The sequence below is a fragment of the Malaya genurostris genome, chromosome 3, assembly GCF_030247185.1.
Source record: "Malaya genurostris strain Urasoe2022 chromosome 3, Malgen_1.1, whole genome shotgun sequence".
Lineage (NCBI taxonomy): Eukaryota > Metazoa > Arthropoda > Insecta > Diptera > Culicidae > Malaya > Malaya genurostris.
In genome coordinates, this window is record NC_080572.1 from 228,656,384 (window position 1) to 228,673,742 (window position 17,359).

Genomic DNA, 17,359 nt, shown 5'->3' on the forward strand with positions numbered 1-17,359 from the left:
TTTTTTTGGGTTTGATGATGGAAGGTACTGAGCCCGTTCATCCAGTACTCCATGATTGAGATCATCCTGCATTTCCTCGAATACGAAGAAACAGCTGATTTTCGATCAAAATGTGTCTCGCGAGAATCGAATCGCGCACAAGACAAATTCACCAACAGTCCAACTGGCGATGTCCATAGCACATTGCTCAAAAGGTCCCGGGGCTGACCCAGAGATGACGTTTGTAATGTCAAACTAACCTCATTTTTCCTTTCCAACCTTCAGATGCCATGTGTCAAAATTTCTCGTCAATCGCACCTACCGACATACAAGTGATGTTATTTCTTCATTTTTGAAAAAAATGGAAACAATGAATTCTGTTTGTTAATAAAACATTGCGTTTTCAAAACGGAGAAAACCGCCCCAGCCCAGCAATGGTTTGAGGAATGTTATCTGGATTCATTAAAAACAAAGACTTTTGGTTATTAAGGGATTTTAGTACAGCATGGGCACCGGTTTTTTGCTAAGTGGGCGTGACTTTTTCTTATTTCAACGTTTCGCCTTCGCTCATCATTGGGTCAGCAGCTTATGTTGAACTGACAAGGCCACCTAACGATTCGACACAACCACTGAGCAGACGTAAAGTTAATATAAAAAAATTAAAAAGATTTGTGTGATATGATTTTAAACGTTACAAAATAAAGCATTCATTCCAAAAATTTAAGCAAGTTTTGAAAATCGTGATGAATAAACTCAAAATCAAAGTTCGAAAGATTAGATGTGCTTTAGATGAAAAGACTTACGCAGAAATCTGGACATGAACAATTTTATTCCCAAATGGGCGCCTCGTTCTTCACAATCAAACCAAAGGAACAACGCATCAAGGATCCAGAGAGCTAATCGGCTTTGTATGAAGCAGTGGATGAAACATGGATCCATGGATATTTCTCCGGAGTCATACAAGAACGATTGTATTACTTTTTACTCAAGAAATGTTGCTTTCCTGAACTTTTTGAACGATGTGTGAACAACCTTCTCTACGGCAGTATCGAACCGCACAGAGTGTAAGTCGATTCGATACTGAATCTTGTTTTGTTTGAGTGATTTTCTTAAATGTGAAAGTACTCATTGAAAAGCAGAAATCATACGGAAGCCGTGAGTGAAGTGCAACTGAACAGCATGCACGTTGTGACTCTGGGCACATAAGCAACAGTTCGAAAAAACCTTTCACTCCGGTGTTCAACTAACTATACAGAGATTGAGAAAAACATCCACTCAGTGAATAACTCATTGTGTATGAAAATGCTGTCGCAAGCAGAAAGTGACAACTTCTAGTCACTTTTCCCTTGCCTTGGTCCGGGTAGTAAGTGGTAAAAAACCTGTATTTGTACTTTCCGGTCTACCGCAGACTCGAGTGATTTACATTGACGAAATGCTTAAGCTTGACCCCTTCTGGCTGAAGATTTCTGTTTGATCCAATGACCCTTGTCACGTCCCTGATGAAAATCTTTACATCCTTGCTCTACTTTGAGTACAATCATTCGATAATTTTGAATTTATTTATTCCTAGTTATAATATTCTAGATCATAAAAATAATAACAATATTACCATTGTTTTTCGATCGAAATTTCAGGTGGGTAGCTACCCACCTTTGGAAATTTCGAATGGGTAGTACTACCCACCGTACCCACCTCTTTCACCGGCACTGCCGGAGATTGCTTGTAAAATTCATAACCTTGAGTCTAAGTTTTACTCTGTTAGCTCTACATCACGCTACCGTTTCCTTCGCGGCATAATGCTCTGATGCCAAATCCACCCAAAATAGTATCAGGTGCGCGGTGATGAACACATAGTTTGTCATTTTTTTGTCAATAGATGGCGAGAAAAATCTATTAAATTGTGTTTCGAACATAAGGCACTTTTTTCGGGTTTGACTTCATTTTTGTTTACTTGGGTTCGAGCTAGAAACATACTTTTATTTCGTGTTTAGCACTTCGAATTTCGAGCCATATAAAAAGCATTTCCGGCTTGTGATAATTTCTTGTTTATTCAAAGAGAAAAAGGTACCCGAAAGATCATCTAATTTGTGTAGAGACGATGGTTTCATAGTTTCGAAAACGACGATTTTAATGTTATTAACAAAATTGCGAAAATCGACAGAAAATGTTCGAAATTGACAAATTACAATCATTCTTGGACAAAAATGATACAAACACACATCAAATGATGGTGGAGCATTCGAATGTAATGCAGCAAGTCATTCTCGATTGTCTGAGAGACCTGGAAAAAATTCAGAAGGTTAATAAATTGATACCACACAAATTGAACTAACGGCAGGTTGAAATTCGTAAAACTCAGTGCGAAACGCTCCTTTAATGCTTAAAAATAACGATTTAATCGAATAGTAATTGAACTCGAAAAAAAGAGATATTCCTTTCCGTAAGGAATGGTTGTCTGGTTATTTGGAACGACAACTTTTTTTTTTTTTCAGATCGTTTATTTGATATGGCACATAGCTTTAGCTCAGAGGTGCCAAAGTCTGTATTGTATTTTTTCGTACAATATAATTACAATTATTATTTAACATATATACATACACATACAAGGTTGGTGGGAGAGTTGAAGAGTGGGGAATACATTTATGATTAAACTATAGAAAATTTAAGGTTAGTGTTAAAAAAGGGAGCCGAATTACTGGCGGTTACTCCAGGTTAGTATGGAAAAAACAAATAGTTACATACACACTCAAACAATATACAATAACAAAAAACAGATAATAATAATGTAATAACTTCAAAGTCTTCGTGTAATCTTCGTTTCATTTTGGCTCAAAATTTCCGATGTGTGGTTACCAAAAACCAATCAGTACGTCACCATATGGCATTTTGGGGAAAGGTGAACTGTAGAGGATGTAAATAAAGAAAAGCAGTAACTAGATTGATAAACCAATATTTTTCAGAAAGATGTAAATCGAGTACATATAAGTGCAATCTCGACTTGCTAGTACATCTCGCACCGGCACATTTGGTGGCCTACCTCGGGCCCAAAGGGAGTCTCTTAACTGTAATCTTGCAAAACGATTCAGGGCACATGACCATACAATATGCTCGATGTCGTGGTAACCATTGCCACAAGGGCAGATACCATTTTCAGCGAGGCCAATTCGCCAGAGATGCGTACCCAACTCGGAGTGATTAGACATAAGTCGGGACATCACACGAATGAAATCGCGACCCACTTTCATCCCCTCAAACCAAGGCTTCGTCGATACCTTTGGAATTATAGAGTATAGCCAACGTCCTAGGTCTCCATTGCTCCATGAAACTTGCCAACTTTCGAGTGTCTTCTGACGAGAAATGCTGAAAAATTCGTTGAAGCAGATTGGTCTTTCGTAAATATCACCTTCCAATGCGCCCACTTTAGCCAATGAGTCTGCCTTTTCATTGCCCGGAATAGAGCAATGCGAAGGGACCCAGACTAACGATATTAAATAAGACCGCTCAGATAAAGCTCTCAAATGTTCCCGTATTTTCCCCAGGAAATATGGGGGATACTTTCCTGGTTTCATCGCCCGGAGAGCTTCTATTGAGCTTAGACTGTCCGTGACGATGAAGTAATGGTCTTTGGGCAACGTTTCAATGATCTCGAGGGTGTACTGAATAGCAGCTAATTCTGCGACGTAAACTGAAGCCGGATCACTGAGTTTGTAAGAAGCGGTGATGTTCTGATTGAAGATTCCAAAGCCAGTGGACCTGTTGATGTTTGATCCGTCAGTGTAAAACATCTTTTCACAGTTGACTGTTCTGAATTTGTTATTAAAAATATTTGGGGCCACTTGAGGGCGTACGTGATCCGGGATTCCACGAATTTCTTCTTTCATGGATGTATCGAAAAACACAGTAGAATCAGAAGTATCCAAGAAATGAGCACGGTTGAAAACAAACGAAGAAGGATTAATATTCTGAGCCATGTAATCAAAATACAAGGACATAAAACGGGTCTGAGAATTAAGCTCGATAAGCCTTTCGAAGTTTTCAATCACCATCGGATTCAAGATGTCGCATCGGATTAGCAATCGATATGATCCCAGAATCGATTTTTCAACGGTAAGACGCCCGCGAGCACTTCGAGACTCATCGTGTGAGTCGACTGCATGCAACCTAAGGCAATACGCAAACAACGATACTGAATTCTTTCCAGTTTAATGAAATGGGTGTTCGCGGCGGATCGGAAGCAGAAGCATCCATATTCCATTACAGACAGTACCGTTGTTTTGTACAGCCTTATTAAGTCTCCTGGGTGAGCTCCCCACCAAGTTCCAGTTATTGTACGAAGAAAATTTATTCTCTGCTGGCATTTTCGTTTCAGATACCTAATGTGACATCCCCAGGAACGACAACTTGATGAACACATAGTTTGTTATACGGACGATTCTCTTTTGAATGGTCGTGCTGGTGCTAGTGCCTACTGTCGTGAAATGAGATTAGAGCAGTCTCATTCACTTGGTAGATATTGTGCTGTGTTCCAAGCAGAAATCAACGCGATTTTGTGTGGAATACAATCGGCACTGCAGCAGAGAATCTGTGATAAACGAATTTATTTTTGTTCCGACAGCCGGGCAGCTTTAAAAGCACTCAGTTCGAATGATTCACGGTCGAATCTAGTGATCGCATGTCGAACTCAAATTGAATACTTTGGCATCTCAAATGCTGGCCATTCTGGTATTACTAGAAATGAATGGGCTGATGAGTTGGCTAGAGCTGGTGCAACGAATGCTTTCGTTGGTCCTGAACCAGCTTTACCACTTTCAACTAGTTGGATAAAGCACAAGATTCTTTCTTGGGCTGCATCCAAACATGCCAGCTACTGGCGCAGCTTGCAAACTTGCGCTCAGACAAAAGCATTTTTACCAGATCTGAATCTGAAAATGTCAAAGTGTCTACTGCATTTTTCCAAACATCATTGCCGTATTCTGGTACTTCATATCATATGATATGTAACTGTCTTGCATTGACACAACTACGTATCCGGGTTTTTGGTCCATACATGGTTGAGTCTGTGTATGCGACCTGTTGAAATTCGTGAAACTCAGTGCGAAACGCTCATTTAATACTTCGAAATAATGAGTTAATCGGATAGCAATTAGACTCGAAAAAAGGAGATATTTGGAGAATTTGAAACGCACAAAAACACGGCCAACGCCAGAACAACAACATACTTTCCGACTCAAGACAAGAAGACAATTGAATACTCTAGGAAGTTCGAAAAAGATTTTATTTGAATGAATTAAAACGAATCGAATAATACATGTTTTTTTTTGCTGTGAATACGGTTTATTTCGATATGGGGCACCTTTTCAAAATTTACCTTTTCAGCAATTTCTGATAAAAGTTTCAGTAGTATGAGATATGCAAAAATAACTCAAACTTGAAATTATCTAAAATGTTTGGTATGAATGACCATTAAGATGAAATTCAGTGCCAAAATAAGGCGCGCAAACTTCCAGACACATGAAATGAACGCGTCAAAGAGCCACTAAATATGGATAGCTATAAACCATGAGTGCTTTTATTGACTAAATGAAAGAAACATTTTTGGGCATGTTGTTCGAAACAATCAATTTAGTCATTCAGTTTATGATCAAAGCGAGAGATGTGAATGCTAAGTGTGATACGTGTTGCGGTCAACATCAATGCAATTCTTTAAAAACTCTCCGTTACTCAGATACATGATAGTTTCAATAGACAATACGATTAGCAAAAATTTGATGCTTTTTTCAATATTCTTATGAATTACGAGTTTCCAAATTCAAACAGCCAAAACCGAGAAGATTATAAGAATTTTTTTTATTGTATCCCCTCATTTTTAATTCATGACATATATTGCTATATGTTTCAAATACAACAATTCATTAAATATGTTTTGACACTTCCCAGAAGGTACCTCTGGAAATACAAAAATACGAATATTTTGCCTTATGAACTGAAAATATTTGGTTTCGTTTGGTTTTCTAGATGTTATACGTCATTCATCGCTATCATTTTACATACAGTATCATGAAAATGCAATTATTCCAAATTTGTGGTGAGTTTCGGCACAAATATTTCTGTTAGTTTTTTTTTGTCGTGAATACGACTTACTTTACTATGGGGCGCCTTTTCAAAATTAGCCATATGGAAGAATGGGCAGAACTTAATCGTGAATATCTCGACTTATATTAACTATTTCATCAAAAATATGATCAGGAATTTAGGAATTTGAAATATTTTGAACATTGTGAGATAACCACAAACAACTCAAAAATTAAGTTTTCTGAAAATTTTAAAACAACGCGGAAAATTCTTTACTTTTGCTTGGGGTTTTCGCGCAAGGACGACGATTTTGAGGTAGTCAGGCACATATCTTCAACTGAACGTTATAAAAGAGGAACCGTGGTCGAAAAACGATCATTTCTTCTTGTGCGTTGGATGGAAACAGACGTCGGGGCGAGAAGACGCTTTCAAACAGCGGCATCGGAGAGCGCACCTTCTGCGTGATTAAAAACCTCAAACGCTCAGGTCGTAGTTCTCATTTGCCTTCCGGTCGTCAAGGCGAGAAGACGCATTAAACTAGTTTCGCATCATTTGGCACTACGAGCGGATGTGTTGCGGTTTGTACGCAAAGCTAGTTTCAACTCAAACAGGAGCGATTGCATCATGCAACAGAGCTGCTGGTCGTTTGCATTGGAGAGAAAGAAAACGATAAACGAAAAGTGGACAACATTATATAAAATCAGCCGTTCTAATGGCTTGAAATGTTATCTGAAGAACTATTAAGAATACTTCTTTGCAAATCGAAGGTAAAAATCATCAGTTTAGTGAAAATCCAAAATAATTTGATTTGTTTCGTGCACTTTTCGCTGTGCGAAAATCGTTCGAGAAAAATGTTCCGAACTTTGCTAAATATCGTAGAGAATTCCACAATTTTATCCTTCTAAAAGGCAGAAATGAATCCTGTACTGCATCTTGATAGTCAAAAATCGTTTTAAATTCTAGTAGTGAAAAGGGGGAAAGTTTCACAATTAACACAATCGATCAACTATCAATTCGAATTCGAAAGTATGAAGAAATCGTGTCAGTTTTATTCGTATTTACGACATCCAGTTATGCCTCTGACATTACACACCCGTACTTTTTTTTAAATTCATAACAATTTTTCATTTCGGCTCATACGATAGCTGGATTTAGTAGTCATCTTCATTTTTGGAGGAGTTTTCATTGCTATCCAGCAAATGGTGGAGGAGCAGTGGTTCGCTATTCACGCTTCCATCCATTGGCTAGGTGTCACTGTTGCTAGCGAAATCATCATTATCATTTTTATTTGCCCAGGTATTAGGTGCGTTGTTGTCTGCAGCTGGCATACCTTGTTCTGCATGAGATACGACTGATGGTTTTGCTGAGGAGGATGCTTCGTTGGTTTTGATGACTGTCACCGATATGCTGGGGGTTATTCGGTGTGGAATAAGCGCCATTGTCCTTTGGTGTAGATGTCTCCTTGTCCAGTTTATCACATGGCTTACCGTAGTGAACAGCTTTTTGACAATAATGACATGTAGCAATCTGATTGTCATAGGTAACAAGTGATTTGCACGGAACCTTTGTATCTTGGCCGAAAACCACATAAAAAGGTACGCCTTTTAGAATACCGGGGAAAAACGATTGTTATTGTCATTAGCGACTTGCATCACATCCAAATCTTTATAAAACTGGATGTAAACAACATTATTTGTCTTGTTGCATTGAAAAAAATGCACATGTTTAATATCAAGATACATTTGCTCCTTAAGGGGGAGGGTAGGGTCTCGATGATGAAAAATATCATGATTTATGCAAATTTTTTTCAGAATTGTTGTTCAACAAAATAAATTCAAATGTTTTGCATTCTGAAAGGTATAGTTCGAACAACATTTTGTGATTTTTTAGTGGAAAAATATTAAGAAATAAGTCGGTGAAGAGGTTAGTTTTGAGATCGCTTCTTAAAAAAGCATGTTTTGCGGTGTCCACTGTAGCACAGCGCAGACTAATCAGAAGTCAACAAACCAAAGCAGCATAGTTAGAGTAGAAGTTTTTCTAGACCCCAATGTTTCTGTTTGATTTTTTTTTTGATTTTTTGAATTTTTGGTGGTTGTTCAAAGTGAAAATTGAAATCAAATTTCACGAAAAAACCTGCTGAACCTCCCCTAAGTAACAAACAACGAAAAGAAAAACGTTGGGGTCTGTTTTTTTATATGTAGGAAGTGTGTGCAAAATTTAAAAAAAATGGTGTAGTAGTTTTTGAATGACGATGGACACGAACCTTTAAAACCTGCTTTCGAGAAACCGCGCTTTAAGTTTCTTGTCTATAAAATCAAAGGAAACAATTTGTTATTCAAGGGAACCCGTTGCACAGTGGTTCGAATCAATGAAAACGTGGACATAAATCAGTAGCTGCCGAACCGTTCTTTTAATGCATGCAGTTGCTTTTAAGAAATTATTTACAAATATATACCGCGTAATTTGATTCTATCTCTAATTGTTCATGGCCTACTTTGACAAAAAATATAACCATAACTTTTTTTTTCTGAAGAGATAGTTTTTTCTTCTACAAAGTTTTAGAACTATTGCAAATAATTTACTTTGTCCTTTCCTGACAAAGTTATACAACATTTTACCATTTTTTTACCTATCTAAAATCTTACACCGAAGCGAAATATGCAACTTTATGCAGCTGATTTTTACAAAATTTATAGGAAAAGATATGCCCAATACTATAAAAAAAATCTAAGTGGAACTCGATGGAACTTTTTTAGGCCTTTTCAAAGTTAGTTTTAGTTATTGAATTATGACAACCCCCTTAAAACTAGTTTTCTAATCATAACTTGTTTCAAGTTATATTTTAATCCTCACTTTGTTTGAAATAGTTGTAGAAAATATAAAATCCCATAATTTTGTAGAAGGTAATGCATAGGTTTATTCTTTCCTGGAAAAGTTATACATCATTTTACCTATTTTTACCGTACCGAAGCGAAATATGCAACTTGATGCAGCAAACTTTTACAATACTTATAGGAAAATATATTCCTAATCCAATGTGTTTTCCAATGAGAATATCCTGAGTACTTTTCGTATGACTCATTTTCACTATGGCCATGCTGAAACCATGAATGGTTCAGAAACGGAGGGCGTCACGCGTCTGCTATTTATGTAACTCACTTTTGTAGTGAGCGTAAAGATGGGCAATTCGCTCCTGAGCTATTCCAGTGAATCGAAGCTTTAAATTAAGCTGATAGCTCACAGCTCTTTTTAAAAGAACCGCAGCTCACCAGTTCACCGCACTGGTAAACAGGGATGCCAGGTTCAGAGATTAATCTGTGTTTCACAGATTTTTAACCGTTTGCACAGATTTGAAAAATTGGCGCAGATTTCTGAAAATGGTCACAGATTTACACAGATTCTGAAATCGATCACAGATGTTTAAAATTGATCACAGTTTAGCATAAAAAATTACAGAGCGGAAGAAAATAGTAAGACATTTTTTTGCTTACCAAAATGATTCCGAACAGCTATTATGGAAACGGGGTAACGTGCACAGATTTTGCACAGACAGGTTTTTGGTTTGATTACAGATTTTTGAAAAAATGACCTGGCATCCCTGCTGGTAAGGTGGAAACCAGCTACGAGCTGAACGGATCTTGGGCTCTTGAAGAGCAAGTTACAAATCAGAAGAAATGTGTACATGAGCTCTTGTCAGTTCTTCAAAATGTGCATTTATCCTTCTTTAACAGATTGAATGAGCCATTGTAAATAAGAAACCTTACCTCTCACTCAGTAGGCTAAGGTGCATTCAGGGCTGCCACTTTTGCAGATATTCTCAAATGTGACATAATAATAATTCGCAGACAAGTTAGTTCGCATAGCATTGTTCTTTGTGCATCAATGATTTCGACCATGCATATGAAAGAAAAACGGAGTAAGAAAAACGGCGCTCAATACAAACCTTCAGTTCAATCTAAATGAACTGATACATTGAATCGATTTCTTTTAGGGAGCTGATCGGATCGGAACTGCTCACCGTTGCTGTTTCGCACATCTCTAAGTGAGCGTCGCACGATCAAGATATTGTCTTAAAAAACGTGTTGCTTTGCGACAACTCAATTTATTTACACGTTTAAAAATAAAAGCTCTTCGTAAAGGTTTGCACTTTTACAATACTTTTTCATATTTTGTTTGGAAAACATTTTTCCATTTTTTTTATGTGTTTAATTTTTGATAATTTTTCGGATTTTCAATAATTAAATCTAACTTTGAGAAGGCCTAAAACTTTGCATCGAGTGCCACTTAGATTTTTGATTGTCAAAAAGTACACAGTATAAAAATCGCAAAAATTTGCTTAGTGTTTACGTGCACTTTATAGTAGATACTTAGGTAATAGAGGTAGATTCTACGTAGATAAATTAAAAAACTGTTTTTAAAATAAAGTGAATATATCTTAAAAAATATTTTTTTTAATATATTTATATCTTCAGTAAAAATACTTCAAATGTTTTTTTCTTCAAAATAAGATAGAAAACAAATTTTTTTTTGTGAAAAAATATTTTTTTTTTCGAAATTGGTACTACCCCCTTAACAAAAATTAAGGTGCCACTTTCAAAAGAAGCGTAATATAATCTTGTATAACTTCTTCGTAGACACGTTAGCTCTTAAAAATCAGAGAAAGTCAGTACAGACTTTTGACCGTCTTTTTCCAGTTTTGGACCACTGTGTGTTGGGTCTAACATTTTCGAAAACTTTTTTCTTTTATAGTTTGTTATAATGAAACATTTTAAGAATGTTTTGTCAAGTTTTTAAGGCAACCGAAGCAGAAATCTTGGGTCTATGCGCCGTGCTCTTACTTCTTCGCAGTATGAGTTAAGCAAAGATAAAGGCCCATAACTTGCTGAGTTTTGTTCCGATAGGCTTGAAAATTTCACGGAATTTTCTTGAAATGTTTTACTATAAGACAATACAAAGAAAAGAAATTTTTGATTTTGATTTTTCGAATGTGTTCGACCCTACCTGCCCCTTAAGTTGACCAAATCACGCACAATTAAATGAATAAAATATGCATCTTGGATTGAACAAACAGTCTGTCTGTCTTGTCTTATTCCAAACTTAATCTGTCCAGATTTTGTCGCAGCACCCTGTAATTCTAGAAGCCTTCTTTCTTGTGTTTTTTTTATAATCTTCTGCGAAAATATAACAAATTCATTTTACTATTATTCAAGCATGTTCCTCAAATTTGAGTCCGATTTGAAACATTAACTTAATTTTCAAATTCTTTTAAAAACTTATTCACTTTGATATAACCAAGAAAGAAAATGTAATCTTATTCTAAGATATATGATCTAATAGAAATTAAAAATGATTTTTTTCGAAATAACTAATCTTACAATTGAGCTTGTATAAATTTTACTGATTTCTGGTGAAGGCCCACAATGATAAAGATAGCTAGCTAACTTGGTAGCTTCTCGACTCGACCGATTGCATATAAATCACATGTTCTAAAATAACCCATATTTTCGAATCAGAACGCTGACTCTATGCGACTTTCCATTTCTCCTACTTCCAGCCAAGTCCTAGCTACAAACCGGACCGTGCCCAATCGGAGCTAGTAAATTTCCCGCGTCATACGGGAATACGGGAGGCGTCGCTGCTGCTGGTGCGGGAGAAGAACGGCCGCTACACGTTGCTGCGGGAGCCACTCTATCTGGACCGGTGCATCGTGTGTACCGAAAACGACTGGGAGGACTACTTCGAGGTGCAGGAGATTCTCTCGAAGGAGTCGTTTATTTTTAAGGTATGTCGCTTATCATCGCCTTCCGAGGGTTCACGTGTCACGGGAAGTGAGGTTAGTTTTTACGACTGCCAAGATGTCGCACCTTGCACATCAGAAGTATGCTAAATAGTATGATAACCGGGGTAGCACGGGGAAGATTAATTTGTTGGCGTTCGGTGAGGTTAGGCTAAAAGTAGAGTCGTTTTTGTAACCACATTCGCAGCCAGAATTCCTCATGAATTCTCCCGGGCAGGTCGCAGGCGGAATATAGAACAATTCTCGTTGTGAATTCCAACCTCATTGCTCTTTTTTTGTTCTCTCTGTTTCGCATGTGTTCTTACCACACTCGGCTCTTATCTTTAATGCTGCATCCGTGAAACGACTTTGGTTGAAACAACAACAACAACAACAACAAAAACCCACTCACTCGCACAGGCGGAGGATGGCGGCAAAACCAAGCAATGGTACAGTCAACTGCAGTATCATTCCCAGGGCATGGGAACCTGGCGGAAGCGCCGGAATGCACTGGCAAACATCATGATTAATGGAATGATGACACGAACGTAGCCAACGCGGAACAACGCCAAGCGGACCTGGGCCGGCTAAACGGTGGGTAAGATATAAATATCTAGTGAAAGGTACAGCACCTGGGTACAAGCAGAAGACTAGGCGTTTGAAGTCAAGCGAAATTGACTCTCTCTTGGGGATAGAAGGAAAGCATAAATGTAGGCGCGTTGTGTGACTATAGACGCGGTGGGTTCGCTTGATATTTGAAGTTAAACATTTAAGGCTTAAACATCAACAGCTAAAATTTACTGAATCGGTAAAAATTCACTGGAAAATGTTTTTTTTTTTGCGTCAGGCATCTATTTAATTAATAGAAAAATTTCTTTGAATACTCAAACACAAATTCAATCGCACCCACCGACCGTCCAATAAAATATAGAAAAAATAATAGCTCCCGCTGAACTAACGGCAAGGCCAATAAATTTAGGACTTGTTTTCTCTTGCTCTAATTTTTCCATTAGATCGTTAATCAAGCTTATCTAGAATCATATTGTAATTTTTATTTATTGCAGATAGCCCTCTTCTCGTGTGTTTCGTTTATGATTCTCTTCTCGTCTTTCCGTCTCCTAAATCATAGACATTTTAATTACTGTATTTAAAACAATCTGAACACACACGCTGCAGCTGGAGAGAAGGCAAGCCGACAAGGATGGTGTTTGTTTATCGGATGATTTTTTTTTGTTTTCGTTTTTGATCAATTAATATTTGTAAAAAGTAACCGTCAAACGGAATGCAATCAGCAGAACATAGCATAAGCAGTTCGAGTATCAATGATTTTAGTTATTTCTAAGAACTTAGGAAACAAGGCAAGCAGTTGGGGAGCTGCGATCATACTAATATTTATTGAACATTTGTACCCTTTGTTTGACCAACTCCCTCCCACTGAAGTGTATCTATCCCAAAACATTAGGCCGGCGACGGATTGTAGTGTGTAGTATTTAAATAAATCTGTACTTTTCGTTTTAAATTCTACTTGTTTCGTCCAACGTAGGAATATTTTATCTAGTATTTTGTGGTCGTATTATTTTCCATCTTAACTTAGGGATGAGCCGTTAGAGGAAACAATGTACTGTATTAATCAAGTTTTAAGTATGATGACCGATTCAACGAAACCCTTTTTTGATTAAACGTGAAATATAGAAAAGCTAATAAACGTAAAACATGTGTTTTTATTCGAACAAATGAACATTTTATTTGCTTATGTCAGATGCCTTTTTTTGTTGCTTTTCTGGAACAATGTAACCACATGACGTAACTTCTCAGCGTATGAAAATCACCTGTGAAATATCAAAATCGACAACGGAAATGAAGTTAAAAAATGTTTTTTAAAGGCAGTTGCTTAGTGATGTAGCAAATGATCATTCATTTTCCGGTACTTTAGGTATTATTCAAACTTGATACAAAAAAAAAAATTCATAAAACTGATTCATGAAACGTGTAGGAAAACTTTTCCCGGGTCTAATGTATGAACCTGCAAGCCATTTTTTTAATCCGTGCAACTACCGTACGATGGCGTTATACCGATCAACACATCACAATAGAAGTGTATCAGAACTGTTTCTCTTTTAGATACCTGTTAGAATATTTTATCTTTTTAGCGATGTGTAATTTCATTCTGTTATAAACCAGTTACTGCTTGCTGATCGGGGTCATGGACTTGCGTATATAACATATGCATTTAACAAACTTAACTAATTACGAATAGCGATGGAAAACTTGTAGTAGGTAATGTTATGTAATAACTGTTCACAAGGGACATATCACTTCAAAAATGCACATTTATTATGGTACATTATTCTACTAATAGGTCATCCATTTCAAGTAAAATCTCATTAGATCATTGTAAAAATGCTTTAGATTCTGGAAAGAATCGAAGGTTACCGTTTCTCCAACTTTCAACACAGTTGATAATTGTTTCCACGGTCAAAATTCCGAACAAATCGGTAGCCTCTCATTTGGCGAACGGCGCACAATGTAAATCTGCCGTTTTCTTGTGTGCTCTTCCCTACGACGCTAACGTTCCGTACGAAGTCGCGGCACCCATGAAGTTGGATGTTGTGTGTATTGGTGATGAGACTTATTCTGATTGAAAATCGATTCAATAAAATCAAATTAATGTATATGAGAAAATCCAATTTACTCTGGCGACACTGAAAATGGTTAGGAACTAACATACTATCATGATTATTACTGTGGAGTTCTCAAAAATACTCTTTTTTAATTCTTGAAAGAAAACAAAAAAAGTTGTTAGTGCATCAACTAGTTTAATCTACAGATTCTGCTTGAAATCAAAAATCCTTACATTTGAAGCAAAACACATATTTACATTTTACGTACTCGACGAACTGATTCGAATGGTATATGATACTTGGGCCTCCGGATCTCGGTTTAAAAGCTTGTTTTTTAAAGTGATTGCATAATCTGGCAAGATGAGAAAGGCAAAACTATAAAGAAAAGATATTTCACCACAGTAGGGAAATTATTTCCTAAAATTATCCGAAATTATGAATGATTTGAAAATTGCATAATTAAAACAAGGGGCTAAAATCCGATGGGAGACAGATAGTACTTATTATCTTTCTCTGAAATGAGCCAGCCAAAATGTCGCGTGGAATCCGGTGGCAAAAAAAGGCGTGATGGTAATGTCAGAGACATAACTGGATGCCGTGAATACGAAAACAACCGACATGTTCCTTAACACTTCCGAATGTCAATTAGTTGATCAATTGTATGAATTATGCAAGCATGCCCCTTTTCCACATTTTTCGCAAAAAACAAAGAAGGCATCACTTGATCTCGATTACTGTGAATTTCACACAGCGAAAAGTGCCCAAATCCAATCAAACTGTTCTAGATTTGCACTAAACTGAGAGTTTTTACCTTCAATTTTCGAAGCAGAAATCCTAATAGTTCTTAGAAAACTTTTAGAACAATTAGAACGGCTGATTTTGTGTAATGCTCTCCACCGTTGATTTTTCACCAATGCAAATGACTAGCAGCGGTGACGTAATCGCTCTTGCCGAAAGCGAAACTAGCTTTGCAAACGACACAAAATACATCTGCTCGCAGTGGCGATAGAATCCAAACTGATCCAATTTTCGTTGAGAGGTTTCTTTTAACGTGATTTTGTTTGTAGCTTTTTCACTAATGGGCTATAAAAATAACAGCATATAGAATTTTAGTGTCGATTATTTCATTTCGGATTTGTATAATTTATTGAAAGAAACTATCAATATGCTGTAGGGATTCGTTTCTAGCATTCAGAAGGGTCAAATTGTGGAACTCACTATGATATTAAACACTGTTCGGAACATTTTCTCGAACGATTTGTTGTACAGCAGCAGATATTTTGTTCTCTTCCTCAGAACGCATTCTGATTGGCTGGTGTTGACATGGGTCAAATGAGACAGGTTTTTCAATAGCGTACTATTGAAATACTTTAATGCTTTTTCTATACTGGCTTAAGTTAAAAAATTTCGATTCTATTGGTAGTTAGATTATATAAATCCTTTCACAGATCACTGAGCTATGAGCTTTAAAAATACGAGCAAGGCAAACGCGCCTTATGAATTATCCTCTTTGATACTCGTTTATACCTAACATTTCAGAAAAGTTTAATTTCGAATTATTTGACATTATGTCACACAATTGAATATTTTATCATGAAATTGTGATCATATTTCCTATGGCATGTAGCAAAAATTATGTTGATTCGTTAGATACAACAAGAGATATTCACGATCGAAACTCTCACTCTCTCAGAGGGTAAATTTTGAAAGGCACCCCATAGTAAAGTAATACAATGTTCACACTATGAGTTAAAACAAGTTTTAACTCTGATTTAAGGTTTTAGGCGAAATAACATGTTTTACTTTTGCGTTATTTCATATTCAGAAACGTCACATTAAAACATGTTTTCCCGAAATAACATGATATAATTGTCAGTAAAGCACAACCCTGCTAGCATTTTCCGTCACTTTACGACTATGTCAATTGACAAGCTGTTCAACAACAGCAGTTTTCCATCAAAGTAGCCATGTAATCATAATAAAACAAAACTTTAAACTGGTACGAACGTTGCCAGGTATACCGATTTCTCGGTATTTATACAGATTTTTGCCGTCTATACCACAATACAGATATGTACTCCCGAAATACCGATATCTCACGAATCATACAGATAAGTACCGATTTTGGTTTTTAGCTTGAATAGACATAAGAAAAGGTTGTCGTGGAACCTTTTTTTTTGCTCACCTCTAGGTGACATTTTCTACTACTTATGTAGAAGAGACTCTGATACCGATATGGTACAGATAGATTTTTGCGCCGAATACAGATTTTTGGAAAAAACGACCTGGCAACGCAGACTGGTACAACCACTTTTGTTTTTGAATTAAAAGACTACTTTTTTGATCATTTGCTGCTCAAAAATATTCGAACCGTTGGCAATAAGCGTGAATCGATAATATCCTTCATAGCTAGGAGAAGTACCTGGCTTATTTCTTATTTTTCGGATGTTGTCAAACTACTTTTTTCTTTCCTACCTGTGACGTAGGCATTTTTGCAGTTTGTTTGTAAACATACTCAATACCAAGTAATATGTCATGCGTATAACATAATCTTAGTGTGAACAGTACGGTTTTAACTTTATATTACTATCGTTAAAACATGTTATTTTCTGCAGGTGTGAACATAGTATAAGTCGTATTCACGACAAAATGTAGCCAAAAATAGATTTACTGGGCTCTTGCTTCCATGTCATAATAGGCCACGATTGCAGGAGTTTCTTACTTTCAATTATCAAAACACTTTTTCGTTCTACAACGTGTTGTTATTTCTTGTAGATTTCTATTCCTTCGAGCTTTTGGGAACAGTCAGTCCAATCGGGAAGAAGAATTTTTCTTCTTTCATGTTATTTCTCGTTCTTCAAAACTGTAGGTTGTGGTTAACGAAATTCAAACGCTTATTCTTTTGTGGTGA

The 17,359-nt window shown here is 36.7% G+C and overlaps 1 protein-coding gene across 7 annotated transcripts in view; it reads left to right on the forward strand.

Moving 5' to 3' along the window:
- The window catches only part of LOC131437068 (uncharacterized), a 561,034-nt gene extending 547,495 nt beyond the window's left edge, over positions 1 to 13,539 (forward strand). For 6 of the 7 annotated variants that reach the window (XM_058606126.1, XM_058606123.1, XM_058606122.1 and 3 more), the window contains 3 exons: positions 11,606 to 11,833; positions 12,248 to 12,421; positions 12,892 to 13,539. In XM_058606126.1, coding sequence (XP_058462109.1) covers positions 11,606 to 11,833; positions 12,248 to 12,379 — 360 coding nt within the window. In that variant the 3' untranslated portion in view covers positions 12,380 to 12,421; positions 12,892 to 13,539. The remainder of the gene's footprint in view (positions 1 to 11,605; positions 11,834 to 12,247; positions 12,422 to 12,891) is intronic. The other variant, XM_058606128.1, reaches the window with a different exon arrangement.
- Positions 13,540 to 17,359: the final 3,820 nt, after the last annotated feature.